Source organism: Myxocyprinus asiaticus, chromosome 14 (assembly GCF_019703515.2).
Source record: "Myxocyprinus asiaticus isolate MX2 ecotype Aquarium Trade chromosome 14, UBuf_Myxa_2, whole genome shotgun sequence".
NCBI classification, from domain to species: Eukaryota; Metazoa; Chordata; class Actinopteri; order Cypriniformes; family Catostomidae; genus Myxocyprinus; species Myxocyprinus asiaticus.
This window is the reverse complement of record NC_059357.1, coordinates 42,053,218-42,069,073: the sequence shown is the minus strand read 5'-3', so window position 1 is coordinate 42,069,073 and position 15,856 is coordinate 42,053,218. Positions and strand designations below refer to the sequence as shown.

General features: G+C 38.8%; 1 protein-coding gene and 1 pseudogene across 3 annotated transcripts; one reads left to right on the top strand and one right to left on the bottom strand.

The window, feature by feature from the left end:
- The first annotated feature begins 2,712 nt into the window (after positions 1-2,712).
- On the top strand, positions 2,713-5,652 carry LOC127452265 (histone-arginine methyltransferase METTL23-like; annotated as a pseudogene).
- A 647-nt stretch (positions 5,653-6,299) lies between these two features.
- LOC127451181 (serine/arginine-rich splicing factor 2-like) lies at positions 6,300-15,833 on the bottom strand. Of its 3 annotated transcripts, none has more exons than XR_007899066.1 (4): positions 15,312-15,833; positions 12,855-13,163; positions 10,342-10,388; positions 6,300-7,060 (listed from the first exon to the last, which is right to left on the bottom strand). XR_007899066.1 is itself a non-coding variant. In XM_051715674.1 (3 exons), exons 1-2 carry the CDS (start codon positions 15,680-15,682, stop codon positions 12,866-12,868), a joined length of 669 nt encoding a protein of 222 aa, XP_051571634.1. In that variant the 5' UTR covers positions 15,683-15,833; the 3' UTR covers positions 6,300-7,060; positions 12,855-12,865. The 3 variants fall into 3 exon arrangements, 1 of the variants encoding a protein (XP_051571634.1); XR_007899067.1 differs by having other exon boundaries at positions 6,990-10,111; XM_051715674.1 differs by lacking the exon at positions 10,342-10,388.
- Positions 15,834-15,856: the final 23 nt, after the last annotated feature.

Below are 15,856 nucleotides of genomic sequence, written 5' to 3'. Positions count from 1 at the left end.
TTGAGACTGTAAATGCAGCGCAAAATAAGAATGCCAGAATACACCAATTTGAGACATTTTTTGTGTCATAAATTGGCCAATGTAATTCAAATATATATTTCTAAACAATGAACCTGAGGCTGATCATCACTGGGAAATGCTTCTGTAGGTGTCATGTGATTTCAACTGGATATACTGCATTTCATATGTAAATTTCATTCAAAATTTCATTCAAATATAATTCATACTAGAGATGCACAGACAGCATTTTAAGAGAATGAGTATGAATACTGATACTTTCTTTTTGATACTCACATGGAGCATATTTAATATTTCCAATAACTTCACTATTAAATACAGGACACTTGATCACCAAGTTATCATAACATCAAAACAGCTGTTTTTTATGTATTAAGTGTAATTTTATTGGGTAAGTAATAATAAAACAACATTAAGCGATAATGAAACTTTATACATACTTAGTTTATTAAACACAGTCAGATAACTATAATAGTCATTTTTATGTAAAACTAAGAGCTTTTGTTAAATTCACTGCCCTTGGGTAATTCCCATTTTCTCTTTATCTTGTCCATTCAGTGCCAATGCACACACACACACACACACACACACACACACATTTGGTGCAGAGCAGTGTTGTTGTTTTTTTAATTTATTTTTTTATCCCCCTTTCTCCCAATTTGTAATGCCCAATTCCCACTACTTATTAGGTCCTCGTGGTGGCGCAGTTACTCACCTGAATCCGGTTGGCGGAGGACAAGTCTCAGTTGCCTCCACTTCTGAGACCGTCAATCTGCTCATCTTATCACGTGACTCGCTGTGCATGACACCGCGGAGACGCACAGCATGTGGAGGCTCATGCTACTCTCTGCGATCCACGCACAACTTGCCACGCGCCCCACTGAGAGCAAGAATCACTGATAGTGACCACGAGGAGGTTACCCCATGTGACTCTACCCTCCCTAGCAACCACGCCAATTTGGTTGCTTAAGAGACCTGGCTGGAGTCAAAAGAGAGGAAAAGTGGAGAGGAAAGTGCATTCGAGAGAGTCTGTCTACATGCGCTCTGTACAGTATGTGCTCTATTTGCGAGCACAATAGCAACTCTACACAGTTCAAGTTTTTTGCACGTTGCATGGTTTCAGACCATTTTAACAATTACATAAGCCAGTACAGAGCCGGAGCCTTCATTTAAACATGTCATTGTCAAACAACCTGCGGAATCAGTTTAAAAGTAGCCCAATTCAATGGGAAAACCGAAAATGAAAAATCTGTAATTTACTCACCCTTACATTATTACAGACATATTCAGTATGTTGTATTTACTGTGGAACACAAATACAGAAATTTTGAAGAGTCTTTACACAGCTCTTTTCTATGGAAGCCAAATCCCACCATGGAATAAAAAGAAAGAAAGAGGTAGAAATAAATTTTTATCAAGCAATTTCGACTTTATATCAATGGAATAAAAAATATCAGAGGTAATTGTGATTTATTTCTCGCAATTGCAACTTTATAACAACCAATTCAGAGATAAAACAGTTGCAATTACGTGATATAAACTCACAATTGCAAGATATAAAGTCGAAATTGCGAGGTCTGTTCGGAACTTCATGATAAAAACTTGCAATTGCGACCTTATAACTCACAATTTCAACTTTATTTTTCACTATGCAACTGTAATTTGCAATTGTGACTGTATCACTCGCAATGTTGACATTTTCTCACAATTTCCACTTTATTTCACGCAGTTGTGACTTTATTTCTCAGAATTGTGATAAAGTCGCAATCGTGATGTCTAGTGGAAATTCTGTGATTAAAAACTCACCTTATAAATTACAATTTTGACTATTTCTCACAATTTCAGCTTTTTCTCACAATCACTTTATTTCACCCAATTTTATAACACAATTTCAACTTTATTGCTTTGCAACAATATGTTGAAATTGTGACTTTATAACTCGCAATGTTACAATACCTTAACATTGTTGAAGACCATGTATACCCCTTCAATGCAGTGGTATTCCCTGATGGCAGTGGAATCTTTCAGCAGGATAATGCGTCCTGTCACACTGCACATGTTGCTGAGGAACAGTTTGAGGAACATGATGAAGAGTTCAAAGTGTTGCCCTGGCCTTCAAATTCCCCAGATCTCAGTCCGATTGAGCAATTGTGGGATGTGCTGGACCAACAAGTCCGATCCACGGTGGCTCCACCTCGCAACTTACAGGACTTGAAGGATCTTCTGCTAATGTCTTGGTGCCAGATACCACAGGACAACTTCAGGAGTCTTTTAGAGTCCATGCCTCAGTGGGTCGGCACTGTTTTGATGGCATGCTGAGGACCAACAGCATATTGGCAGGTGGTCATAATGTTTTGGCTCATCAGTGTATTCCAAGTCCTCTGAAGCCATTTGATAATTTGTGTGTGGAAGACTATAATGTAAGTCATTCATTGAAGCTCTGAAAAAACAGGTTTGAAACAATATGATGGTTAGTAAATTACAGAATTTTCACTTTAGGGTGAACTATTCCATTAAGTGAGAAAGGGCACATTGTAGATGGTTCTTAAATCCACCCCTGCGAGATTTGAACCCACAACCTTGAGTTTACCAGCACAGTTCTTCAACCACTATACTATATATCTCTTCCATTAGTTATGCAAAACTTAAATAACTATTTAATGAAGTTAATTTAATTAATGGTGTTTGTTTGTGTTACAGCTTGGTGCTAGGGTAAGTTTGCCTAGTGTAGTGGCTGCTAAGTGTGGTGCTCATGTTATTCTGTCAGACAATGCAGAATAACCCCTCTGCCTGAACAACTGCAGGCGCTCGTGTGACATCAATAACCTCCCCAACGTACCTGTGATCGGACTCACCTGGGGACAGATATCGCTAGAACTCCTCTCTGCCACCTATGGATGGTATCCTGGGATCAGATGTATTCTATGAGCCTGAAAGTGAGCCCTTTTCCGTGTTTTATTTTGCTGCCTAAATATTGTACAAGTTTCTGACAATATAATGTATGTCTTTTCTGCTTTTGACAGATTTTGAAGATATACATGTGACCATTTCCTTTCTTCTAAGAAGAAACCCTCATGCTCAGTTCTGGACAACTTACCAGGAGAGAAGGTGATCTACAAACATGCATTGCTTCTTTATATAGCATATTAGCGAGTGACAATCATTTACATTACCAGGTTCCCCATAACCGTTCCCACATTCTTTGAATAATGAATTTCAATGAATTTTCCATTTGTTTGTGGTACCTGGATAAGGATTTTTAAATTGTATTACAAATTGCTATTTCTAGACATATAAATATGTTAGAACAGAGCATAACTAGAAAACGTATATTCATTATGGAAGTTTTCATGACTTTTCCAGGTCTGGAAACCACTTCATAATTGCCTGCTCTTTCTGTGGTTTCCATCACCATGGAAATCCTACATAAATAAATCTTGCAAAATTAGTTACATAAAATCTTTAATAAAAAAATACAAAAATGCCTTATGTAAAGATTTTACTGTTTTTGCATTGTCCTAGAAAAATACAAATTATAAGAGTGAAATAAACTATTTAATATTTATTGTATATTTAAAATTTACGACTGTCCCACGGTTGTGGCATCATTTACCACCCCACCAAAAAATTTTAACGTTAGTGTAAAAGAATCACAAAAGAGTCAGCCATTTCATTTAAAAAAAAGTTAAAAATGTCATTTCCGACACAGAATTTTATAAAACAGAATTTGAGATGTGCTGAAATGGCACTGTGGTGGGAATTTCATGACTTTCATAAAAAATGACAAATCTTCTGTGATGCATGTACTGCATGTACTGTTGGACAGTGTTAGTAGACAAATGTAAAAAACTAGGGAGTTTAAGAAAAATGTAATGGGACTTTACGTTCTCCAAGTCCGGAGTGACAAAAGTGCTTGCAGTTGAAGAAACACCCATATATAGTGCCAAGAAAAAGTACGTGAACCCTTTGTAATTAGCTGGTTTTCTGCAGTAATTGGTCATAAAGTATAGACAAACACAATGTGCTTAAGCTAACAACACACACATAATTATAATATTTCATGTCTTTATTGAACACCTCTCATTAAACATTCACAGTGCTGTGGAAAAAGTGACCTTTGGATTTAATAATTGGTTGATCCTCCTTTGGCAGCAATAACCTCAACCAAGTGTTTCCAGTAGCTGCGGATTAGACCTGCACAATGTTCAGAAGGAATTTTGGACCATTTTTCCTTACAGAACTGCGTCAGCTCAGCCATATTCTTAGGATGTCTGGTGTGAACAGCTCTCTTGAGGTCATTCCACAGCATCTCTATTGGGTTAAGATCTGGGCTCTAACTGGGCCACTCCAAAAGGTGGATTTTCTTTTTTTGAAGCCATTCTGTAGTGGATTTACTTCGATGTTTAGGGTCTTCCGCTAACACACAACCACCCTGACATTATCCTGTAGGATATCTTGATGAACTTGGGAATTAATTTTTTGGACACCATGCGTGTTTATTTTTTTCCTGTATAGTAGACTCGTGAACAGAGATGTTAACCAGTTCCGGCGATTCCTTAAAGTCTTTAGCTGTCACTCTAGGGTTGTTTTATTACCTCATTGAGCATTCTGTGGTGTGACCTTTGAGTCAGTTTGGCTAGATGGCCACTTCTAGGGAGAGTAGCCGCAGTACTAAATCTTCTCCATTTATAATTATTTTATTTATTTTTTGTCTAACTGTGGATAGATGAATATCTAAACTCTTTGATAACTTTTTATCCCTTTCCAGCTTTATGCAAAACAACAATTCTTGATCATAGGTCTTCTAAGATCTCTTTATACGAGGCATGGTCCATGTCAGCAGATGGTTCTAGAAGTCAAAGTAGCTCTAGCCCACACCTCCAATCTCGTTTCATTAATTGGATGCCAGATTAGCCAACTCCTGACTCTTATTTAACTTTTGTTGATGTCATTAGCCTAGGGCAGTGGTTCCCAACCCTGTTCCTGGAGGCCCCCCAACACTGCACATTTTGTATATCTCCCTTATTTGACACACCCAATTCAGGTCTTGGAGTCTCGCTAATTTGTTGAATCAGGTGCGTTTGATTAGGGAGATATCCAAAATGTGTAGTGTTAAGGGGCCTCCAAGAACAGGGGTGTGAACCACTGGCCTAGGAGTTCACATACTTTTCTCAACCTACACTGAATGTTTGAATGATGTATTCAATATGTACAAGAACAATTCAATAATTTGTGTGTTATTAGTTCAAACAGATTGTTTTTTTCATTGTTGAAACTTTGAAGATCAAACCAGATTTTGAGACACATTTATACACACATGCAGGTAATTCCAAAGGGTTCACATAAATTTTCTTGCCCCTGTGCATTGTTTAAGTGTATTGTAAGGGTTCTTTTATTGAGAATTAATCATCACTCAAGACCAGGCTTAAAGACTAATGCGTTTTTTGTTTCTGTTGTTTCCGTGAAGACTGGTCCATAGATGCCTTGTTGTACAAGTGGGATCTGAAGTGCATTAATGTTCCATTAGAAAAATTGTATGCAAACAAAAACCACCTATCTGGATCAACTCTTCTTGGGAATCATACTGTACAAATGATGATTATAACAACACGAGATGACTTGACATATTTGTGAGTACTTGCATAAAATTTGTTATATTATTCGTTTATCATACATAAAACTTTGAACTAGTGTAAATATACTGTTTCTTTTTTAAATGTTTTTCAGATGCTTTTATCTAAAGCAATTTAACAAATGAAGAATACTAAAGTGATTCATCAACAGTAACAGAAGTGCTGCAATAAAGTCTTTTAAAGGGTTTAGTAGAGCATAGAAAATGTCTAAGTCAGTATGACATCAAAAATGCTCTCTTACAGCAAACATTTATTGAATTGTTATTCCAATAAAAAAAAAACACTGTTCTGTACTTTCATTAACATTTAATAACTTTCCATGTCGCCTCACATCAAGAATTCCTTACATTTCAAACCTTCCCCTCCAACAACATGGATTAATTTTGGTGCCTAAAGGCCACTTTTCTTGATTCAATCAATTCCTGACGCATAAATTCAAGTCCCACGCTTGCATTTCTTTCAGATGAATATCCCATTTCACTAGGAAATGTCAGATTATGTAAGTAAAATGGGTTACAAATACAGTCATTTTCATGTTGACTTCAATGGTTTTGTATATGTTTAAAGAGACGTGAAAAAAGCACACATTTTACTTTGATACTAGGACAAAAGTAATTTATTAATCAAATGACATCAAAAACGAACTGACAAAGTTTATTGGCATACTTTATTTCCTTTATCAGCAAGATACTTCAACCTTTCCAAATTGTGAAGAAAAAAAAAAATATATATATATAAATGACAGCGATTATACCACCAAAAATTTAATGCAGATGCTGTTTGACCTCAGCCACACTGCAACACCGGATCTTAACAGCTAACCAGCAATACTCAACAGCTAGACAACTGCGCCTAGTGCACAAAAAATACACAAGACATGGGGTTAGAATCCAAATATCACAAAAACCAAAATTAAAACACAAATTAAATGAAAAATAAAATACAAAAACAGGTGTTTTACATATTGTGGTCAGAACCCAGGCTATTCGTACTCCCCAAATCACACTAAAGAATAATCATCTTAACAATTTGCAGATTTAACAACACAAAAGCCAAGCTATACTGATTTCTGTACAGCGTCTAGCAAAATGTTACACAAGAGGTGTAGCTAACCCCCTCAAAACCATTGCAGAGAGACAGGTTTACCTTTAAGGCCAACAGAATTGTGATGCTCATCCTACTCAACGAATTAAAAAGGACACACAGATTTAAAACAAACTCACTGAAAATAGGGACAGTGTTTTGAAAGAACAAAGGGCTGTAACTATGAAACATTTTAACAATGCCAGTCAGTCATAATGACCTGTTGGCTCATGTAGCCATTGTGTAGATTTCTGGATTTTCAATCCAAGGTTCTTCATGCTCCAACCAAGGTCGCACGTTTGGTATCGTCCAATGATAAGGTAGACCTGGGAGAACACAAAACAGCAGTCAAACATGGGATGAAAACATGAAAAAATATGGAAATGAAAGGTGGGAAAATGGATTTACACAGAGCACACGGTTTCTGAGGATTAAAATAATAGGGCTGCCCCCTACTGAAGATTTTCCTAGTCGACTAGTAGTCGTTAGTTTAAGCCATTAGTTGTCGCACGTTTATGATATTAATTGAATTACTTACATATATATATATATATATATTTTGGGGGGGCATCAGAAAATGGTTTGAGTTCCAGGGCTGAGAATGTTGTAAGTAACATTGTTAACACTAAATTACAGAGAAATACTAAACCGTAATAATAAGCCTTTAAAATATCAATTTTACAAGCGCATGCATGAAGTCAGCTGCAGCGACACCGGCAAAAGTGGTAATGATTCTGAATGTGTTGGAAAAACCAGCACGAAGACTGTCTGAACATTTTGTTCATTTATAGAGAGAAATGCACATTAGGGTTGTGCCGACAGACGATGATCTCGGGGATCGACGATGGTCAGAGTGATCACCAATAGCTGATGCCTTTGACCATGTCAAGATAGCCTATTTGGCTCGCGTCCCATTAATGTATTAAATTATAATTATTAGGCTATTATTATTATCAAATCAATATTACAAATAATTTGCCCGTAGACATGCGCTTGAAGCAACACACTTTATTAAAAACAGATGACAGAAAAGCCGTCTATGCGCATGTATGACATGCTGTTTGTACGGAGGCATGCAGTCTCGTGGAACACGTGCGTGTGAAAGGTTCTCACTCTTTGTTTGTTTCTGTCTTAAGAATTTTTTTTTTTTTTTTGCAAGAACAGTATCATCTTTGAATGTTGCAAATGACCTCAGACATCTCAGCTCAGAGGTGCTTTGAGTTCAATTCGCTTTATTTCCACAGAGCTGTTCATTGTGATAACTCTGCAGACTATACATCTGTGATTAAAACATAATACAAAAACATGCTCACCTCGAACCATGATTTATATTTCAGTGATTATCATAATTTTAACTATTATTTTTACATTTATAATTGTTTTTATGTCTTCATTTGTGCAAGTAATTTTCGGCCTACACGTTTAGACGGATACTTGCCTGACGGTAAATGAAAAGGTGGTTACTTATATATATTTTATCATTTCATTATTTTAATTGCTTTTTGTTTCATTTGGAGTGCAATTTGAATTTAGAAATGTATTTAAGTTTTTCATTTTTTAAATAAATTAATTTAATTTTCAATGCAAAATCACTAAAGCAAGAATATTCACTGATCCCTCAGCCCGGGGGTTGCCGATGCAATTGGATATTGGATATATATATGTTGTGAAGGAGGGGAAAAAAACGAAAACAAATTTATTCACACACAATGTATTTTCCCGGACAACAAAATACCCGACCTGTAGAGAATGCACAGATGAAGTAGGTTCTTTGCCAGAGAGATGCTGACAACTATTGTAAAACAATCTTTCAAAAAGTTGAACAACACACATTTTAATTACACTTAAATTTTTTTTCCAGTTTGGACATTTTTGGCCATCATGCCACATCTCACTGCACTTTCAGTATCTCACACCTTGAGTGCTGTAGTTGCAGTAGTTCGGTATGTGCAATATACTGGTTAAAATGAAAAACCAGTATTTAAAAAAAAAAAAAAAGTGTCATGGTACAAATTTGAGTATTGTCTATAGCAGGGGACGGCAACCTATGGCACGTGTGCCAGCACTGGCACGCGGAGGGGTAATCACTGGTTACCAGCAACAGTGAGAGAGGAGCAGAATATTTTATTTAATTTCCGCACCTGCATTCCAATCTACATCTTGATGTAATCCTCATGATCACGCAGTGTGTTTTCATGAGCTGAAGGGGAGGCTAAACAAAAAGATAAAATGTGACGTGACTGCAGTATAACCAACAGACTCGTTCAAACCATTTGCATATCACGAGCCGGCAGCGCTTCACTTTTGGTTAATCGCACGAGTAAATGCGGCCACTTTGCTCCGGTCAGTCTGCGCGGATGACAGCCTACATTCCGTGTTTCATTTGTTTCTTTTTGCTTTCAGAACAACACGTGATGTAAACCACTATTAATCCTTGAGATTTCCAACCCAGCATACAGGTACACCCTCCTTAAACCATAGTCACACTCAAAATTACATTAAACGATTAAAAGAGAAAACATAAACCCACATCGTGGGATTCAAAAACACACATGGTGAAATATACATTATTCAAATTATAAATTAAACCTGGTTTAAATAAAGATTTTGCAGATGCGATTCAACGAAAAGGGCTGAATAGTTGATCGGCTTGTGATGCGCAAATGGCTTGCATGCGCAGCGCGAGTCTCATCACACTTTAATAGTGTTTAGTCTCCCATTCAGCAGATGAAAACACGCTGCGTGATCATGAGGAAGGATTACATCAAGATGTAGACTGGAATGCAGGTGCATTGGGTGGGGGGGGGGGGGGGGGGGTGCACAGCCATTGATCAAAAGATAATAAAATGGCACTCCACGTCAAAAAGGTTGCCGACCCCTGGTCTATATCGTAGTTATGCAAAACGTTGCCGTATGGTACAGATTCAGAATGTGCATTTTAATCAGAAATTGCAAAATGATGTTAAGGAGATATAAAAGTATTATTGACTAGTTTTTTACAGTTTAAATGGCTTCACTGCAATGTACATGTACAATGTACAAAAAAAAGCTCAGTGGTAAAGATGCTGGCTACCACCCCTGGAGTTCACTAGTTCGAATCCCAGGGCGTGCTGAGTGACTCCGGCAGGGTCTCCTAAGCAACCAAATTGGCCCGGTTGCTAGGGAGGATAGAGTCACATGGGGTAACCTCCTCGTGGTCGCCATGTGGTTCGTTCACGATGCGGCGCGTGGTGAGTTGAGCGTGGATGCTGCGGTGGATGGCGTGAAGCCTCCACACGTGCTATGTCTCAATGGCAACGCACTCAACACGCCACGTGATAAGATGTGCGGGTTGGCGGTCTCAGACGCAGAGGCAGCTGGGATTCGTCCTCCGCCACCTGAATTGAGGCAAATCACTACATGACCACGGGGATTGAAAAAAGGAACTTTCCTTTTTTTTCTGATGTTTTTGAATAACTTCAATCCATAAGTGTGTATATTGTGATATATATCGTTATCAACCAGGAAATTGAAGGATATCATAATATACATTTTTGCTTATATCACCCATTTCTGCCAGTGGTGATAGACCAATATATTGGGCAGACATTAATCATTGAAATCTTACCATCAGCTATGTTTCCACCTGAATGTTTTTCATTTTTAGGCACGCTCCTAAAAAAAACAAAATGTTGAATCATTGCGTGTTTCCATCCACTACATCATGAGCATTATCTTGATGGAGCAACTGAATGACCTCGTTGCTTCGGGGAGAGTTGTATTTGTAATATTGGATCAACTGTACATCATTTTATTAAATGCTGCCAGGAGACTGTGCAGAATGAGTGTAATATCTCATATAATGAGGGCTAAAATGGCTGTTATGCCCATAAGCAGCCAGCCTCCACATACCTGGGAGCACCCAAGCGCAAAACTTTCCTGGCGGATTTTGAGGACCCAATTTAACAACCAGCTGTGGGGGTTAAACACTTCCAGGTGTTATGTTCGAAGAATTGTGAGCTTTTGTTGGGTCAGTTACATCATGCTATCGCAAACACATAACATGTGCACTAACGGTTAAAGGTGCACTCAGCGATTCCTGAGAAACACTGTTGATATTTGAACTCAACTGCCAAAACAAACACACCCCTCCCTTCAGTGCTCCTTTGGAAGCTCCGCCCCCCAAATTCATGCACGCTAGACAGTTTTACGCATACCAGCTCCAGACACTCACAACTCTCCTGCTACTAAATCTAACATCACAACAACAGCAAATGGGTTCTGTGAAACATAGCAAAATGTATGTTACCCACCTATTGAGAAGAAAAAGAGCAACTTCTGCATCCGTCTTCAAACCTTTACCTCTCAGAGGTCTCTCCACCACTGAAAAGCCTCGCCGATGTTGACGTGGATCTTAGCCCTTGACTTATTTTTTAGTTTATATTCGTCTGACCTTTTTCTCTTGGTCTGTTTCTCAGCCATTTGTCCTCCTTGGAGTTTAGAAAGTTCGCATCAGCCAGATTTGCCGTCGCTCTTCTCCTCTCGCTCTGCCCCCACCCCCCCATCCTGTACACAAGCAAGAACCACCCCCTGTTGCTGATTGGCTGGAGTAGTGTTGTGTGGATCAGTCTGATCCACTTTGTTTTTGTCCCATTTACAGAGCCAGGGCTGTGTACAAATACTAGATTTTTTTTTCAGCCCACCCACAGAATGGACAGCTAGCAGACTGAGGAGATATTTGCAAAAAGTGTACTAGATTAGAATTACTGAGTGCACCTTTAAATCACGTCATCGTTTTTTTGAATAAACAGATTCCATCATCTTAATGAGCATTCTGACTTGTTCGAAACTATAGAAAATCCACTTCTGCCTAGCGCATTAACTTTTGAGAGTTCATGTGCATATCAAGTGTTTCCAAATTTAAAATCTGCATAAAAATAGTTGGATGGAAACCCAGAAACTGTTGTATCGGCCATTAAGTATGCCTGATTAGCATAGGTTGCAGTTCCCCCTTGTGTCAGACTCAATTTTAGTGAAAGCCCTATCAGTGCTTATTAAATATATATATATGACATTATTTTCTTTCTTTTTTTTTTTTTTTTGAGTAAAAAAAAATGATTGTGCATTTAAGTGCCATATTAAATTGTGGACAAATTAGATGAATCAAGGGGTGGGGTTAGCATCTTGAGTGAACAAAGCAAGAACATTAGCTGTATGTTCAATTCCATTTTGCTCAGTCTAGACGTTTTTAATGGGGGGAAAAACGTGTCCTGTGTGAAGGCCCCAAGACACAACAGTTTTACCTGTGACTGCAGATGTGTATCTCAATTTGTATTCACATTTACAGGTAAAAGGAAGCAACTGGCAGCTAGATTATGTTTGTACTCCATATAAGACTTTTTCTAAGGTAGGATGCTGTCTGTCCATTGTCTCAGAGACGTACCTCAGCACCACCAAAACACCCATCTGCTCCAAAGCAACCCCAACAGGAGCAGGAGGCTGGATCACATACACCTCTAACAGCTCAAACTGCACCTCACACCCCTGCTTTTACATTGCCATACTGGATACAGCAGCTTGGAGGAAACAATTCCTCATTGAGTTCAGCACCATTCATAGCATTGTCAAAGCAGAACCATAACCTGCTCTGCAATTCAAATATTTTTTGTAACACAAAAGATGATTTTTTAACAATATCCTGGCAAGTGAATGAGGAATTTGTCTGTCATGCTCCAAAAATGGTCCTGTTTTGTCACTTTGGAGCTTGACAGATCCAGTTCCCTTTTACTTGAGTATTTGTAAAAAATAAATAAAAATAAGAACCGCTAGGATATTCTTCAGATAATGTACCTTTTGTGTGCCACAGAAGAAAGTCATGTGGGTTTGCAAGTAAACAGCAATTTTCATTTTGGGGCAAACTATTAACATGGCAAAAAAATGTTTTGGAGTGCCAGCTCACTTTGCAAAATGAACTGCACTGGCTTGATGCATCTGTTGTGTGAAATTAAGTTTTAAATTGACTGATCATAGCTCTGGATTCAAAGAAGGCCCTCTGTTTGCATGCTTAATATAATCTGAAAAATGCAGTTGTAATGCAATTCAGATCTTCCTACACATTATTCCAAAGATTTGTTTTCTTACTTCTGAAAAGTTTAGGGTGATGTGGGTCTTTCCTCTCCTGGAGACTTCGGATGGCTTTTAGACCTTGACCTGGACTTCGACTCTCTGTTTGAAGCAGGCGTGCGGCTTCTGGAACGAGACCTGGACTTGGATCTTGAACGGGACCTAGACCTGGAGGGCGACTTAGACTTCCTCTTACGGGGCGTGTTTGACTTGGAGTGAGACTTGGAGCGAGAGTAGGAGCGTGACCTCGATCTGCTGTAACGGGAGCGGCTCCGTGAACGAGAGCGGCTCCTGCTTCTGGACCGGCTGCGTCTCCGACGTCTCGGACTGCAGGTGGAGGTAAAGAAAAATTCTTAGGCTGCATGAATTATTCCAGCAGAGTCTGGCTAAAGACATTAGCCCGGATGTCCTGTATTTTGGCCAAAATGAAGACATCCATATGGGAAGCCGTTTGTTCCATATTTAAGCTGTGAAATACTCAATGGGAACATCCCCCACTTCACACGAAGCGAACTAATATATGCAGCTCTGGACAAAATGAAGAGACCACTGCAAAATTATACATTTCTCTGGATTTAATATTTATAGGTATGTGTTTGAGTAAAATGAACATTTTTGTTTTATTCTATAAAGTTCTGACAACACTTCTCCCAAATTCCAAATAAAAATATTGTCATTTAGAGGATTTATTTGTGGAAAATGACAACTGGTCAAATGAACAAAAACAATGCCGTGTTTTCAGACCTCGAATAATGCAAAGAAAACAAGTTCATATTCATTTTTAAACAACACAATACTAATGTTTTATCTTAGGAAGAGTTCAGAAATCAATATTTGGTGGAATAACTCTGATTTTCAATCACAGCATGAGTCTTGGCATGCTCTCTACCAGTCTTTCGCATTGATGTTGGGTGACTTTATGCCACTCCTGGCACAAAAATTCAAGCAGCTTGTGGCCATCCATCTTCCTCTTGATCACATTCCAGAGGTTTTCAATGGGTTCAGGTCTGGAGATTGGGCTGGCCATGACAGGGTCTGGATCCGGTGCTCCTCCATCCACACCTTGATTGCACCTGAAGCACCCCCATATCATCATGATCCTCCACCAAATTTCACAGTGGGTGTGAGACACTGTGGCTTCAAGGCCTCTCCAGGTCTCCGTCTAACCATTAGACAACCAGGTGGAGGATTGTGATGATCTGGGGGTGCTTCAACAAGGCTGGAATCGGGTAGATTCATCTTTGTGAAGAACGCATGAATCAAGCCACGTACAAGGTTATCCTGGAAGAAAACTTGCTTCCTTCTGCTCTGACAATGTTCCCCAACTCTGAGGACTGGTTTTTCCAGCAGGACAATGCTCCATACCACACAGCCAGGTCAATCGAGGTGTAGATGGAGGAGCACCGGATCAAGACCCTGTCATGGCCAGCCCAATCTCCAGACCTGAACCCCATTGAAAACCACTGGAATGTGATCAAGAGGAAGATGGATGGCCACAAGCTGCTTGAATTTTTATGCCAGGAGTGGCATAAAGTCACCCAACATCAATGTGAAACACTGGTAGAGAGCATGCCAAGACTCATGAAAGCTGTGATTGAAAATCAGGGTTATTCCACCAAATATTGATTTCTGAACTCTTCCTAAGATAAAACATTAGTATTGTGTTGTTTAAAAATGAATATGTACTTGTTTTCTTTGCATTATTCGTGGTCTGAAAACACTGCATCTTTATTGTTATTTGGACCAGCTGTAATTTTCTGCAAATAAATGTTCAAAATGACAATATTTTTATTTGGAATTTGGGAGAAATGTTGTCAGAACTTTATAGAATAAAACAAAAATGTTCATTTTACTCAAACACATACCTATAAATAGTAAATCCAGAGAAACTGATCATTTTGCAGTGGTCTCTTAATTTTTCCCAGAGCTGTATATATGTATGCATGCATATATATATTAGTTTGCATAATATTACATGAATTTGGACGATTCTGACATCATACGTAGAACTACAGTAGGGAAGTAGAGATATTGAGAAGTGGGGATCATCCAACAAATAAAAGTTAGTTTACGTTTTTTTGTATCGAAATCATAAGAAGAAATCTTAATAATAAGATTTTAGATCAAATTGAGACGAAATTGATTTTTGTGGTATTCAATATTATTCCAAAAATGCTGTCGATTTACCTTAATTTGTAATGAACCCGGAATATTCCTTTAATTTATTGAATAAATAATAAAAAAGAGCAACTGCAAGAAAAAAATAAATACAAAAATAAATAAATAATAATAATAATAATAATATATATATATATATATATATATTCTCAAAAACAGCCAAAATGGCAAAAATAAAAAAAAACAGGAAAAACGCATACTATTTCTATACTGCAGTGAGGTGTACATTTAAAGGCCAACACTAAACTTCACAAACACTTCAGACTGTCAAGATTTGCGTAAATATGTTAGTTGTACCTTCGGCTGCGGCGGCCGTGTCCGTGTCCGTGTCCATGTCTTCTACCGGGTCCCCCGCCCCGGCGTCCGCCGTAGTACGAGTCCGGCGGCCTGTCGTAGCGGGCCATCTGAACCCGGAGCTCTCGTCCTTCCAGAACCGCTCCATCCATTGCGTCCATCGCATCTTCGGCATCCCTCTTGTCGTGAAAGCGCACGAAGGCGAAGCCTCTGCTCTCTTTTGTGTATCGGTCTCGCGGAATATAAACGTCCCCGACTCGGCCGTACTTTTCAAAGACTCGCCGCAGCGTCTCCGGCGACGTGCGATACGTTAAATTATCCACCTTTAACGAAGTCATGCCCTCAACGTCGGGCGGAGGCCTACCGTAGCTCATTTCTAATGGCGTATCCAACAAACTGATATGATTCACGTTGCTTGAGATCGACAAAGGATCAATCAAACGATTAAACAAACACTAGTTGTCGTGGCTCAAGCGAACGCAACAATGAGCTCTCGCGCGCTCCGGGCTTCAGTTCACGCGCCAACACTTTCAAAATGGCGGAAATAT

What these genes read in the sequence shown, in the direction of transcription:
- LOC127451181 (XM_051715674.1), bottom strand. Translation starts at nt 15,682, where the DNA reads ATGAGCTACGGTAGGCCTCCGCCCGACGTTGAGGGCATGACTTCGTTA. An exon ending in CACGGCCGCCGCAGCCGAAG is followed by an intron (nt 13,164 to 15,311) that starts GTACAACTAACA and finishes CTCCACCTGCAG; the next exon opens with TCCGAGACGTCGGAGACGCA.